The sequence below is a fragment of the Triticum aestivum genome, chromosome 4A (assembly GCF_018294505.1).
Source record: "Triticum aestivum cultivar Chinese Spring chromosome 4A, IWGSC CS RefSeq v2.1, whole genome shotgun sequence".
In the NCBI taxonomy this organism is placed as follows: Eukaryota; Viridiplantae; Streptophyta; class Magnoliopsida; order Poales; family Poaceae; genus Triticum; species Triticum aestivum.
Window position 1 is genome coordinate 422617924 of NC_057803.1, and position 14049 is coordinate 422631972.

The 14049-nt window shown below is 48.9% G+C and overlaps 1 protein-coding gene across 4 annotated transcripts; it reads right to left on the reverse strand.

The window, feature by feature from the left end:
- Positions 1-6980: 6980 nt before the first annotated feature.
- Positions 6981-12909, reverse strand: LOC123086206 (magnesium/proton exchanger 1). Of its 4 annotated transcripts, none has more exons than XM_044507919.1 (9): positions 12662-12909; positions 11409-11812; positions 11153-11328; positions 10949-11067; positions 10680-10828; positions 8610-8734; positions 7863-8079; positions 7641-7770; positions 6981-7531 (listed from the first exon to the last, which is right to left on the reverse strand). In XM_044507919.1, exons 2-9 carry the CDS (start codon positions 11767-11769, stop codon positions 7234-7236), a joined length of 1575 nt encoding a protein of 524 aa, XP_044363854.1. In that variant the 5' UTR covers positions 11770-11812; positions 12662-12909; the 3' UTR covers positions 6981-7233. The 4 variants fall into 4 exon arrangements, with proteins under 4 accessions (XP_044363854.1, XP_044363857.1, XP_044363855.1 ...); XM_044507922.1 differs by having other exon boundaries at positions 11409-11815; positions 12662-12866; XM_044507920.1 differs by lacking the exon at positions 12662-12909 and adding an exon at positions 12377-12648.
- Positions 12910-14049: the final 1140 nt, after the last annotated feature.

Consider the following 14049-nt stretch of genomic DNA (forward strand, 5'->3'; position numbering starts at 1 on the left):
ACGTCTCTCTTTTTTTCTAAAACTCAGCAACGTCTCTTTGCTGGTACACTAGCTTGTTTTGTACGCCTTCTCAAGTCTTTGATTCCTCCACCTGCCATTTGGGACCCACCGGAAGGGCCTCTGTATTTCGCGAAAAAAACGTGCCCCCCGCAGACAGGTCGGACCCACCAGCTATCTTCGCACACAAGGAAGTGCCTCCTTATTATGCACACAAAAATGAATACTCCCCCTGCTAGCTAGAACCCAACATAGTGGGAGGCTGACTTGTGGGCCTACCAAGTTGATGGGGATGGAGGGCTTTGTCAACTTACTCAATATGAACGATTCTAGCTCCAGTTACCGTACGATGTTCATCCAACGGCCGTAGTGCTTCTTCAACCTCCGGTCTTCTTGCTCCAGCCGCCCAAACCAGCGTCGGTCGTGCCGCGTGCTCCTGCCTCTCGTAGGTCGAAGCCTAAGAAGGCATTGGATTTACATCCAACGACCGTCATTCTTCTTCAATCTCTCGTCTTCTTGCTCCAGCTGCCCAAAGCAGCGCCGGTCGTGCCGCGTGCTCCTGCCTCTCGTGGCCGGTTGTGATGCCGCGGAGGCCTCACCACCCCTACTACTCCCACCGCTGGCTAGGGCATCCCTCTACTCACCCACATCCCCTGTTATTCTGCGGCGACGGCAGCCTCACGCCCAGCCGAACCAGTGAACCCTCGTACTCCTCTCTGCGTGGGCATCCACTGTTGCGTCTTCCCTGGCTCCGCGTCGTCCGCCGCCTTGGTGCTCTCGGCGTGGCGTCGTCAATGTGGTCAACGACCAACTTCCATCGGAAGAGTACTGTACGTGGAGAGGCTGACAGCTGGGTCCACGGCTACAGCCCAGTTTTTTTGTGATTTGCCAAGTAAGTCGCTTTGTCAGGCCTATTGGGCTGCAAATCTTTCAAGACGAGGAGAGCTTCATTCGGCTGGCCGAGAAAATGGTCTATCAGTAATGAGAAATGGGTTGTACATTTTTAAAACAAATCAAACTAGCAATTAGTTTCAAATTTCTTTTTTTCATTTCGATATTTTTAATTGCATTGATTTTTATGCATGAACAATTTGTTGGATTTTATATTGATATACATTTATTTTTAAAATCAGTTTGAATGTGAAACGAAATTTCGGTATTAAAAACAGTTCGGACCACACCGAAATATGCAAAATTTCATACAATTTTTTAACCATGGCCACAATATGGGTTCTAATGCTAACAAAAAGAATATGGGCTCTAAAAAACCCTTAAGAATAAGCAAATGGGCTGTAAATTATTAGAAATAATGGCAGATGGGTTGTATGCTGTTTTCCACAGATTTGGGCTTTCCTAAAACAAGGTTGACACACAAGCAGTGACTGTTGGATGTCCATCCAACGGCCGTCGTGCTTCCTCAATCTCTACTCTTCCTGCTCCAGCCGCTCAAATAAGTGCCGGCGGGACTGCTTGCTCCCTCCTCCCCACGGCCGGCTGTGCTGCTGCGTAGGCCTCACCGCCCCACCGTACTCCCATCGCTGGCCTACCTATCCCAATGCTCACCCACACTTACTGTTATTCTCCGGCGACGGCAGAGGAACCAGTAAACCCTCGTACAGTCATACTCCCCTCCGCGTGGGAAACAACTGCCAGTCTTCCCTGCCTCCGTGTCGTTCCCTTCCTAAGCCTCGCCGTCGTCCACCGGCCTGGTGCTCTCGGCGCGGCCTGGTTAACATGGTCAACGATCGACATGCATCTGAAGTGGACTGTACGTGGAAAGGCTGACAGCTGGGTCCATGGTCGCACGCAAGGAAATGCCTCCTTATTACGCGCAAAATAATGATTCCTCAACCTGACATCTGGGACCCACCGAAAGGGCCTTTGTATTTCGCGAAAACAACGTTACCGCCGCTGACAGCTCGGACCCACCAGCTATATCTTCGCACGCAAGGAAGTGCCTCCTTATTATGCACAAAAAATGAATACTTCCCTGCTAGCTGGGACCCACAATAGTGGGAAGCTGACTTGTGGGCCAACTAAGTTGACGAGGACGGAGGGCTTTGTCAACTTAGTCAATATGAACGATTCTAGCTCCAGTGACCGTACGATGTCCATCCAACGGCCGTAGTGCTTCTTCAACCTCTGGTCTTCTTGCTCTAGCCGCCCAAACCATCGCTGGTCGTTCCTTGTGCCTCGTGCTCCTGCCTCCCGTGGCCGGCTGCGATGCCGCGACGGCCTCACCGCCCCCTACTACTCCCACTGTTGGCCAGGCCATCCCTCCACCCCTCCACACCTCCTGTTCTTCTCCACCGACTGCCGAACCACACCGCACCAGAACCAGTTAACCCTCGTACACCTCTCCGTCTGCGACTCTACTCCCGCGTCTTCCCATCTCCGGCTCGTTGTTGTCCGGGGCCTCGCCGTCGTCCACCACCTTGAATGCGCTCGGCGCGGAGTGGTTAACGTGGTCAATGAACGACACCATCGGAAGTAGACTGTGCGTGGAGAGGCTGACAGCTGGGTCCACGGATGCACACAAGGAAATGCCTCCTTATTACGCGCAAAATAATGATTCCTCCACCTGACAGCTAGGACCCACCGGAAGGGCCTTTGTATTTCGCGAAAAAATGTTCCCACCGCTGACAGGTCGGACCCATCAGCTATATCTTCGCACGCAAGGAAGTGCCTCCTTATTATGCACAAAAAATGAATACCCCCTGCTAGCTGGGGCCCACAATAATGGGAGGCTGACTTGTGGGCCAACTAAGTTGACGGGGACGGAGGGCTTTGTCAACTTAGTCAACATGAACGATTCTAGCTCCAGTGAACGTATGATGTCCATCCAACGGCCGTAGTGCTTCTTCAACCTCTAGTCTTCTTGCTCCAGCCGCCCAAACCAGCGCCGGTCGTGCCTCATGCTCCTGCCTCCTGTGGCCGGCTGCGATGCGGCGGAGGCCTCACCGCCCCCTAATACTCCCACCGCTAGCCAGGGCATCCCTCTACTCACCCATACCCCCTGTTATTCTGCGGCGACGGCAGCTTCACACCGTAGCGAACTAGTGAACCCACATACTCCTCTACGCGTGGGCATCCACTTCCGCGTCTTCCCCGGCTCCGTGTTGTCCCCTTCCTAGGCCTCACCGTCGTCCACCTCCCTCATGCTCTCGGCGCGGCATGGTCAACATGGTCAAGGAACGGCTTCCATCAAACGTGGACTGTACATGGAGAGGCTGACAGCTAGGTCCACGGCCGCAGCAAGGAAGTGCCTCCTTATTACGTGCAAAATAATGATTCCTCCCACCGGGACCCACCTGGTTTATGCGCAAAATAATTATTCTTCACAGGCAAGGAAGTGCCTGATAGTGGGGACCCACCTGGTCGAAGCGTATGTAGCGTTGTCATTTTGGTCGCGAACGTGTACGTACATATTGATCGATGTAGAGGCGCGCACGTGTCATAGTAGAGGCGCGCACGTAGCATGTACACGTACGTACAGCGGACAGTGTGCAAGAAAAAAATACAGTCACGTACGTACATACGGGCGGGGTCTCAAATGCCTACTCGCGCATACGTACGGCCAAGGCTCGTGTACATGGGTGGGTCGGAACGGAGAAACTGTGTCATCGTTGTGTTCATGGGGAGTCAACCGGCTGGGTCAGAACAGCCGATGGAAACGCGGCCTGGCATACCGCAGAATGGAGGAAATGGCCTTGTGTTCGACCGACCACGTTCGAAACGGGATCCTGTTCATCGGGAGGGGTCTGGCGTACCGCAAAACGGAGGAAACGAACCTCCTACGGTGGAAACAGGGTCCTGTTGATCGGGAGGGGTGTGGCATACCTCAAAACAGGACTCCACGGGATACTGTTCATCTCCATCGTCGACCCCCTCCAGCCTCCACGGGCTACTGTTCATCCACCGTCGACCTCTCCAGCCTCCACCTGCGATTGTTCATCCACGGGCTCTTGTTCATCCAGCCTCCACCGCGCACTATGATACGTCTCCAACGTATCTATAATTTTTGATTGCTCCATGCTATATTATCTTCTGTTTTGGACATTATTGAGCTTTATTATACACTTTTACATTATTTTTGGGACTAACCTACTAACCGGAGGCCCAACCCAGAATTGTTTTTTTTTGCCTATTTTAGGGTTTCGAAGAAAAGGAATATCAAACGGAGTCCAAACGGAATGAAACCTTCGGGAACGTGATTTTTGAAATGAACAAGATCCAGGAGACTTGGACCCTACGTCAAGCAACCAACAGGGAAGCCATGAGGTAGGGGGCGCGCCTACCCCCCCCCCCCCAGGCGCGCCCTCCACCCTCGTGGGCCCCCTGTTGCTCCACCGACGTACTCCTTCCTCCTATATATACCTACGTACCCCCAAACGATCAAATACGGAGCCAAAACCCTAATTCCACCGCCGTAACTTTCTGTATCCACGAGATCCCATCTTGGGGCCTGTTCCGGAGCTCCGCCGGAGGGGGCATCGATCACAGAGGGCTTCTACATCAACATCATAGCCTCTCCGATGAAGTGTGAGTATTTTACCTCAGACCTTCGGGTCCATAATTATTAGCTAGATGGCTTCTTCTCTCTCTTTGGATCTCAATACAAAGTTCTCCCCCTCTCTTGTGGAGATCTATTCGATGTAATCTTCTTTTGCGGTGTGTTTGTTGAGACCGATGAATTGTGGGTTTATGATCAAGTTTATCTACGAACAATATTTGAATCTTCTCTGAATTCTTTTATGTATGATTGGTTATCTTTGCAAGTCTCTTCAAATTATCAGTTTGATTTGGCCTACTAGATTGATCTTTCTTGCAATGGGAGAAGTGCTTAGCTTTGGGTTCAATCTTGCGGTGTCCTTTCCCAGTGACAGTAGGGGCAGCAAGGCACGTATTGTATTGTTGGCATCGAGGATAACAAGATCATGTCATCTTGCATGAATTTGTCCCTCTACATCATGTCATCTTGCTTAAGGCGTTACTCTGTTCTTATGAACTTAATACTCTAGATGCATGCTGGATAGCGGTCGATGTGTGGAGTAATAGTAGTAGATGCAGGCAGGAGTCGGTCTACTTGTCTTGGACGTGATTCATATATACATGATCATACCTAGATATTCTCATAACTATGCTCAGTTCTGTCAATTGCTCAACAGTAATTTGTTCACCCACCGTAAAATACTTATGCTCTTGAGAGAAGTCAACAGTGAAACCTATGGCCCCCGGGTTTATCTTCTATCATATTAATCTTCCAATACTTAGTTATTTCCTTTGCCATTTATTTTACTTTGCATCTTTTATTTCTCTTTATCATAAAAATACCAAAAATATTATCTTATCATATCCATCAGATCTCACTCTCGTAAGTGACCGTGTAGGGATTGACAACCCCTTATCATGTTGGTTATGAGGATTTATTTATTTTGTGTAGGTGCGAGGGACGCGCGCGTAGCCTCCTACTGGATTGATACCTTGGTTATCAAAACCTGAGGGAAATACTTGACTTTATTTTAAAAATTGAATTTAAATTTGGTTTGGATCAAAGTGAGGTTTAGAAAATTAATTGCGATGACACGACACTATTAGTATGTGGTTAATGTAGCTTAACTACCAGGGTGTTACACCTTTGTACCTCCTAATCTGCAGCTAGCACATAAATAATTCTTAAAGTGAAGAAAGGGAAAAATAGAGTAGATACATCACACAAATACTACCATTATTCAGCATGTCTCCTCTATGATAGAACAATGATAAGTAATTCAGTAATTAGAAGGTCATGTCACGCACAACAGATACAAGCAATGACTAATCCTAAAACTCCGGGCACTCTATGGATCAAATCAAAATTGACCAAAGAAGAGAAGAGGAAGAGCTAGCATACCTGTAGATGTGCTAGTCACGGTGAGGTCACCCGCAAGTAGATGCAACTCTGGCCAAGGACACCGGCTCCCCCGTGCTGCTGAGACATGGGAAACCACCGCTGATGGCTGCCTTCCTTGGGATCTGTCGGCAAGGTCCGAGGTCTATCAATCGCGATTGGAGAGAGGAGAGGAGGCGGCCATTGAAGCCTTGCCGACGTTGACACCCCTCTACCGGGTTGGCTGCAGCAGGGTACCAAAGGAGGAAGTTGAGGTGATGTGAAGGCACGGTGGCGCATAGGATATGGCAAGGCGAGGGCACAGGTGGAGGAAGGACATGAGTTGCGGCGCACGAGCATGCTACTCCTCAACTTTGTTGCGCCATCTTCTCTGTTCCCCAACGGATGTGACTCTTCTCCTCGAGAAGAAACCGGCATGCAGGGGGATCCGGTCGAAGAAGAGGAGGAGAGGCAGCGTTGGGCAGAGGAGAAGGAGCAGAAGGGGCACGGCAGCGGCGGTTGTGAGCAGGAGAGGAGGAGATACGAGGCATGGGGTGTGGGGATCGAGGACGGAAGGGGATTGGCAGCTAGGTTTTCACCTGCTTCGACCGCGCACACAACATAAGGGACCCCAAGATTTCTTCTCGTTGTAACTGCAAAACGGGCCGTGAGGAAAGGAGCCCCACATGTCATCTGTTGTAGCATGAAAGAGCAATGTACAGCCGGCCGTGAGGAAAGGAGCCTCACATGTCATCTGTTGTAGCATGAAAGAGTAATGTACAGAGAAACTAACGGCGAGATTTTTGACAGCACTATAAAATCGAGCCAGCGAGGCAGATCATGCGCGCGCTGCAGATGCCCCAGGTGAGCGGGTAGCACAGCGGGATTTATATGTTTGAGATGCAGATAGGTTGAGAGAGAGAGAGAGCACAATCCATGATGAATATTATTGTTCAATTAATTAGAGAGAGAGAGAGAGCAATCCATGATGAATATTATTGTTCAATTAATTAGAGAGAGAGAGAGAGAGCAATCCATGACGAAGATTATTGTTCAATTAATTATATTTGTAAGATTAATTGCATTTAATATTGTTTCAAGATGTCATCCGGTCTAGAATCAAAAGAGATAACATTTACAAGGAGTACTGTACTCCTTTTACTATTGAAAAACATGCACCCATCATATGAATAGAGCACATGAGATGTTCGGCTTGAATGAATAATAGTATGTATCTACAATACCTAATCAAACGACTAACTTTGGTTGGCTATGTGTCTTGGATAAATACCCAGAGCATATGAAATGGGAATTAATATTTTAACCATTTTTTACCAGGCAGAACCATATTTTGCTCCTATAAAAGTCTATATTACCCCAGAAACTCTTAAAGAAGAAAGTAGAACAAAAACAACCCAAAGGACCATGAAATAAGCCGATGTTGCCCAAGCCCACAGCCTAGGGCCCCCAAGCTCAGCACCAAATACTATGCGGCGGAGAACCAAAACTGTGATACAACCAAAAGATGTTGCGAAGAAGACCAGAAGTGAGAAGCTGAGACCAGCAGCATTGTCTATGTACAGTGGTTCCTGGTAGGCAAAGAAATTGTACACTGTGTTGATCGACCACGGAACACCAATGCCAACGTATATGTTCACTGAATTGCTGCAGCAAAGAAACTAATCAGTCCCACTCCGCTCCAGCCTGAGGAATTAACAACAATAAAAAACTTCATGCCTCGAACTGGTTCAAGAGGATGTGTGTACAAACGAACCTGCAAGTGATGTTGGCAATTGCAGAGTCTGCAGTAACTTGACGCTCGGCAGCAATCTTGCTAGCGACTAGATCCGGCCATGAGGTTCCAGCAGCCAGCGCTGTGAATGCTATAACATATGGGTTTAGTCCTACACAGAAAGGTAGATTTTCCATCAGCATACAGGCAGTTACATCTAGGTGAGCAGATGAAAATCAGACATATGCAAGAGCAGGTTACAACCTGTGACACAGCTTATCTGGTCTGTAATCTTGGTGACCCCATAGGCAATACCACTTATGAAGATCAGAGAGAAAATAAAAGCAATCCATCCATGTGCGATTTGATACGGGGGCACAAGAGCAAACAACAATTTCCAAGGTGCGATGATTGAGTTCCAACATATTAAGATAAATCTCAGGCAGACAGAATCCATTTTCTTTAGCTCGGGACTCTCCAGCTGCATATATTAACAAATCACTTAATATTCTAGAAGTTCTGAGACAGAAAACGTACTTCTTCTGTTTTAAGTCAGCTTTCAGTGTATACTCTGATGACTGAAACAATAAGTACGTTCTAGGTGTGTCAAAGCACACATATTGGAAACTATTAAAATAAAGATAACCCATATTGGTACACCGGAAATAGCAGAGGATGCAGGAGGTGTACGCGCAATCAATTTCAGCATGATAAGTAATTGATAAAGTTCTCTGAACAGTGTAAGTTTTGCCAAGACTTTATGTATGTATAGTTCCACTGGATAGGTACCTAGCAGTAAACTTATCAATTGTAGGCAGCCAAAAGTCTAGAACATGCTTCACATGCTTGTCATGCGCTCATTGGACAGACAAATAAATAGGACAAGTTCAGCTACATTAATATAATAACCAAAATAAGTATTTTGACACGAGATACAAGGTAAATGTAAACAAGGAGCAGCATCAACAAACTTGAAACTATGTGATACAAAATAACTGTAAATTAAATTACCATTACAGCATCCACAAATTGTTGCCGCCAAACGGAAAGCCAGTAAGTATCCTCTTGTGTGTTCTTTACTACAAGCATTGTTTTGGACGACTCTTCTATATCCTTTTCCGGAACATGATGATACCCTGCGGGTGTCCAACCATACAAAGAATTACTTTTGAGTTGTTTAACAAAACATTTTTAGCCATGAACAGCGGAGAAATATTAATGGATGGATTCAAGAAAAGAAGCCAGAGAGGCAAGTATCTCCCTCCCCTCCATCCCATGTCGCCCCTGCGCGGCGGCCGGGAGGAAACCCTAGCCCGCCGCCACCAGGGTCCCCCAGCTCTCCTTCCCCCTCCCCCGCCGCCGCCACAGGGCTCGGCCGGGCAAAGCCCGCCAGGCGGCGGCGGCGGCAGGGCATTTTTTATTCCTCGCAGGAGGGGGCCGGCGCGGGGCTGCTCCTTCCAGCTGGGACGCGGCGCTGGCGACGCAGCGTGGCGGCGCGCTGCTGCGGTGGCGGGCGTAGCTGGGCATCAGGCGGCGCGGTGGCTGGCGGTGGCGGTGGCGGCGGCTGGGCTTCGGCCAGATCCGTCGGGCTTCTTCCGTCGAGGCGCGAGCGAGGGTGGCATGGATCCGTCCTCCCGGATGGTATTGGTGGTGCGCACAGGTCCGGGTGGTGCGGCCGGCTGCTGGGGGCTGGTTCCGATCCGCCGGCCTGGTGATGGCGCGGGGCCGATCTAGTGGTGCGTGCCCGGCGGCTCCGGCGCTTGGAGCTCGCCGGGCGACGCGGGTAGGGTAGCGGTTGGGCGTGGCCGTTGCTCCGGCCGTGGGCGGCGTGGGGAGGTCCGGCGCATGGTGGCCTCCCGGTGTCGTGGCGGCTTCACGGTGACTCGGCGGATCTGCCTCCAGCGGCGGCCGACTTCTCCGGCGTTGGCTCGTCTGTGATCGGACCGTTTCGACCTTCGCCCCATCTCCTCGTCGCCCAGGCGCTACTTCCATCGAAGGGCTGGCCCTCTCCCAGCTGCGGTCCATTGCTCGTCTCGCGCCCGGTGCAGCAGGACCGAGCTCGTCTCGCGCACGGTGCAGCAGGACTGACATCGTCCCCCTCACGGTGCTGCAGGACCGAGCTCGTCTTGCGCTCGGGGCTGCAGGACGGGTCAATGGATGCCAGTGCTGGTCGGCCTATTGGGTCTCGACACTGGGGGTCGCCCAGGGGTGCGAAAGGAGGGACCTTTCCGCCAGTCTCTTTGGTTGTGGTAGCGGCGGGTCTCGAGTGAGGTGGTGTGAAGGTCTTGGATGCCAGGGCGGTGGCAGCGCGGTGCTCTTGGGCAGATCCCGTGGCTTGGTGCTGCCCGATGGCCATGGCCGTGTGGGTGGCGTGGTAGCCGGGGTGTTGCGTTCATAAGTGTTGGCCGGGGTGAAAACCTGTATCTTTGGACGGACCGGCGACGCAAAGCTCATTCCCTTCTTGAAGGCGTCGTCGCGGCTCTCACTGCCCGTCGTGCGGCTCCAGGGGAAACTCTGATCCTCGGATCGGGCGATGGCGGCGCTCCGGTGCCATATCCTTCCTGAAGGCGCTGCCTTGGAGTCCACGGTTCGTCGTATGCGACTTCATCTCTTCGTGGTGGTAGTGCTAGGGGTGGTGTTGCTGTGCTCAGCGCCTATGTATCCTGCCTTGGGTGTGTGTGGTGGCGGCGTGCATTTGTACCAGGTGATGCTGACCTTTGCTTTATATATACAGCGGGGCAGTAGCCTTTTTCGGTATATTAATGGATAGTCAATCTGCATAAACTACAAGTACCATCAAACATCCCCGTGAAGAACAAATGTATTTTGTAGTACAGACAAATTAGTGTAATTGCAAAATGTCACATGAGTGCTAGAGTTGTAATTCACAAATTAACTCCCATGTAGTTTCAAACAGAAATGGGAAATCTGATGGAGACTGGATAAGTTAACTACGGATAGGCACTTAATCATTTATTGGACTACACATGTGAATGTGTATAAACTCTGGCTCTTCTGGTTACATACAAAGAATATAGGTTCATTAGAGGAAACAGTACCCAACGTTCAGAAACTGTTTACCTGCATTGCTGTAAGAACGAAAGGAGAATACATCCACAACATCATCATTCTCGCTGGGTAGTATGTCACTATTTTCATCACAATTTTTGTCATGGTGAAGTGAAGTATCTTCTGCTGGAACCCAATCTTCAGGTCTCTCACCTCTGACCCTGATTGCAACACATCAAATTGCAAACATCAGAAAAAATAAACGCATAATTAATTTCTCAATGACCAATTGGTGACATGCAATTTAGGTAAGAGAAATATCTTGAGGACTAGAACCATACAAAGGGATTGACACATATGGCCACCGCTTATCCTGCGCATACGCATGAACCAGAAGTAATCCATACTGCAAAACTGTTAGCAGGGCCTCCCAGAGGGTGATCACATTAGGTGTCCACACCTACACATAAGTGCAAAGTGTTCATTATTACCAACTGTACTCAGTAATTACAGTCAGATAGCAGTACAAGAGAATATGACTTTACCTCTAAAATAATATACAGCCAGATGTATGCCCAGAATGACCAAAACAGCTCAACTAACCAAACACCTAAATCGGAAATCTTTTTCATAGAGCCTGCCCTTGGCATAACCACACAGACAGCATGGATCGGGAACAGATCGAACGCAGCAGAACCCACAAGTGTACCTGGACCTAAACCTGCAACAGAAGTACTACTAAATTAGATACAATTAAATAAGATTTGTGTCAAAATATTTACGTCAATCAGTTAACTATACCTCCTGCTGTCAGTTGACCGAGATTACGGATTGCATCGATTGTTGCGAGGGAGATCTGGGGAAAGCTGGTACCAAAAGCAAGCAGAGCAATGTCCGCTATAGTGTAGTTCCAAACCTTCTCATGCTTCACGATAGGCGTATTTGTTTCTGTATCAACTGTAACTACCTCCCGAGAGTGGTTTGTGATGCTCTCCATCGACTTGAAGAACCGGGCAGTGATCGCGGATAAACCAATAAAACAGTACGCTAGGGCAACAGTACAAAGGAAAGCACGAACACCATTTGGAAGCAGTGTTTCGCCATTGAACAGCAGGTACGCATCGCATGATCGAGTGGTACTTCCCATTGTAGTGTTGGCCATCAGACGCGTGCCATAAGACAACTATATGATTTAGTTCTGGTTCCTGCTACAACCAATGCATATTTCATCAGGTACTACTACTAACATGAAGCAATATAATGCTCAGCTCAGGAAGCAGAAGATAAGCAATGACGAACATGGTATTGTATTTATAACCGACGCCCACATACATAACGAACTTAAGGACGTAGCTAAGTGGGTCGACAACAAACTTAACAACATCAAGAGTCTTTTGATGGAAAGCCTATGCACACACGAGTGATCTGGCAAGCTACCAAACAGTTCTTGGACCTTCTGAAGCAAAATTAGCACTTCCTAACCACATGGAAACTCAGTTGTTCTTCCAGATAGTATTTACAGGTTGTTTAGGGAAAAGATAGCAACAAGAACAGAAAGGAGCTTCCTTTGGCAGTATCAGGAGTTCAGGACCCATGGCGCAGTCAGAATATACTTGTGCAATAAAGGTGTTTGCTCTCAAGTCCCAACCAGAATATCACTAGTGCTTCAACTCAAAAAAAAAAATCACTAGTGCAAACTATGCGAATTAATTAACAGGACTAAATCCCAATACAGTACTAGAAAAAATCAACAGTCTTGAGCCACTCACTTGCTAAAGAGAAAATAACTTCTTTTTCAACCCACTCATGTTTGCCCACGGATTGCTGCAGGCTTGCCGCTCCACCAGGATCTTGGCAAGACGAAACTAACTAATTCATAGGTCAAAGGGGGGAGATGAGATCCTCCCCGACTTCTTGGAAGAGAGAGAGAGAGAGAGAGAGAGAGAGAGAGAGAGAGAGAGAGAGAGAGAGAGAGAGAGAAGAATGTTCCCCGATAATGGGAAAGCGAAGGTGCTCCGAGGAGAGGGGGAGAAGGACGGGCGTGCGTGGGTTACCGGGGGTGAGGAAGAAGATGTAGCTGGAGAAGCAGCGGCGATGTGGGCTCCCCGAGGCGGTGACGTGTGTGCATGCCACTCCTCTCCGATTGATTCGTCTTCCTCTGTTTCCGAATCTGGGGATTTGTTCCCCAAATTTTTTCTTTTGGTTTTCTTTTAAGTTGATCTTTTGGTTGGTGGTGAGCAAAGCAAAAAAAAAAGGCCTAGCTACGCTAGGTCCTCCTTGGGAGCCTTGCAAGAAGAGCATATAGTACAACCATGATGTGTCGTTGCCCACAAAGTCATGTCTTTTTAATTAAAAATTGTTTGGATAGATGGGTGTGATTGGTGAAATGAAGAGACAAAAAATTATTTGAACACATGTTGTGATTGGTGGAATGAAGACTAAAAAAATTAAAAAAAATAAAGTCCGGGATAGGCCGCACCTACATGGCGCATGGTCCCGATACGCCCGCGCAACCTTATATCCAACTCATATATGGGCTAAGTTAGTTTCTTTTTGTTCTCCCATGCCGTGTCGCTCTCGCGAGTGACCGGGGAACCCTAAACGCCGCGCCTCTGACCCTCCCTCCTCTGCCCTTCCCCCTCGCCGCCGCCCAGGGACACCGTCGGACGAAGCTCGATCAGCGGTGGCGGCGACGTGGCCTCTTCTTTCCCTCCGCTCGTGCTCCGCGGCTGGCGCGAGACGGCCAGTCGAGCAGTGGCGCGGGGATGTGGTGGGGCCCCACAGCGCGGTGGCGTGCTCTTTGTTCGGCGGCGGAGGAACTAGGTGGTGGCTCGCCGGCAAGCAGGGCAGGGTCTGCGGTGCGGCGGCCGCGGGAGGTACCACTTGAAGGAAATATGCCCTAGAGGCAATAATAAAGTTATTATTTATTTTCTTATATCATGATAAATGTTTATTATTCATGCTAGAATTGTATTAACCGGAAACATAATACATGTGTGAATATATAGACAAACAGAGTGTCACTAGTATGCCTCTACTTCACTAGCTCGTTGATCAAAGATGATTATGTTTCCTAACCATAGACATGAGTTGTCATTTGATTAACGGGATCACATCATTAGGAGAATGATGTGATTGACTTGACCCATTCCGTTAGCATAGCACTTGATCGTTTAGTTTGTTGCTATTGCTTTCTTCATGACTTATACATGTTCCTATGACTATGAGATTATGCAACTCCCGTTTACCGGAGGAACACTTTGTGTGCCACCAAACGTCACAACATAACTGGGTGATTATAAAGGTGCTCTACAGGTGTCTCCGAAGGTACTTGTTGGGTTGGCGTATTTCGAGATTAGGATTTGTCACTCCGATTGTCGGAGAGGTATCTCTGGGCCCTCCGGTAATGCATATCACTTAAGCCTTGCAAGCATTGCAACTA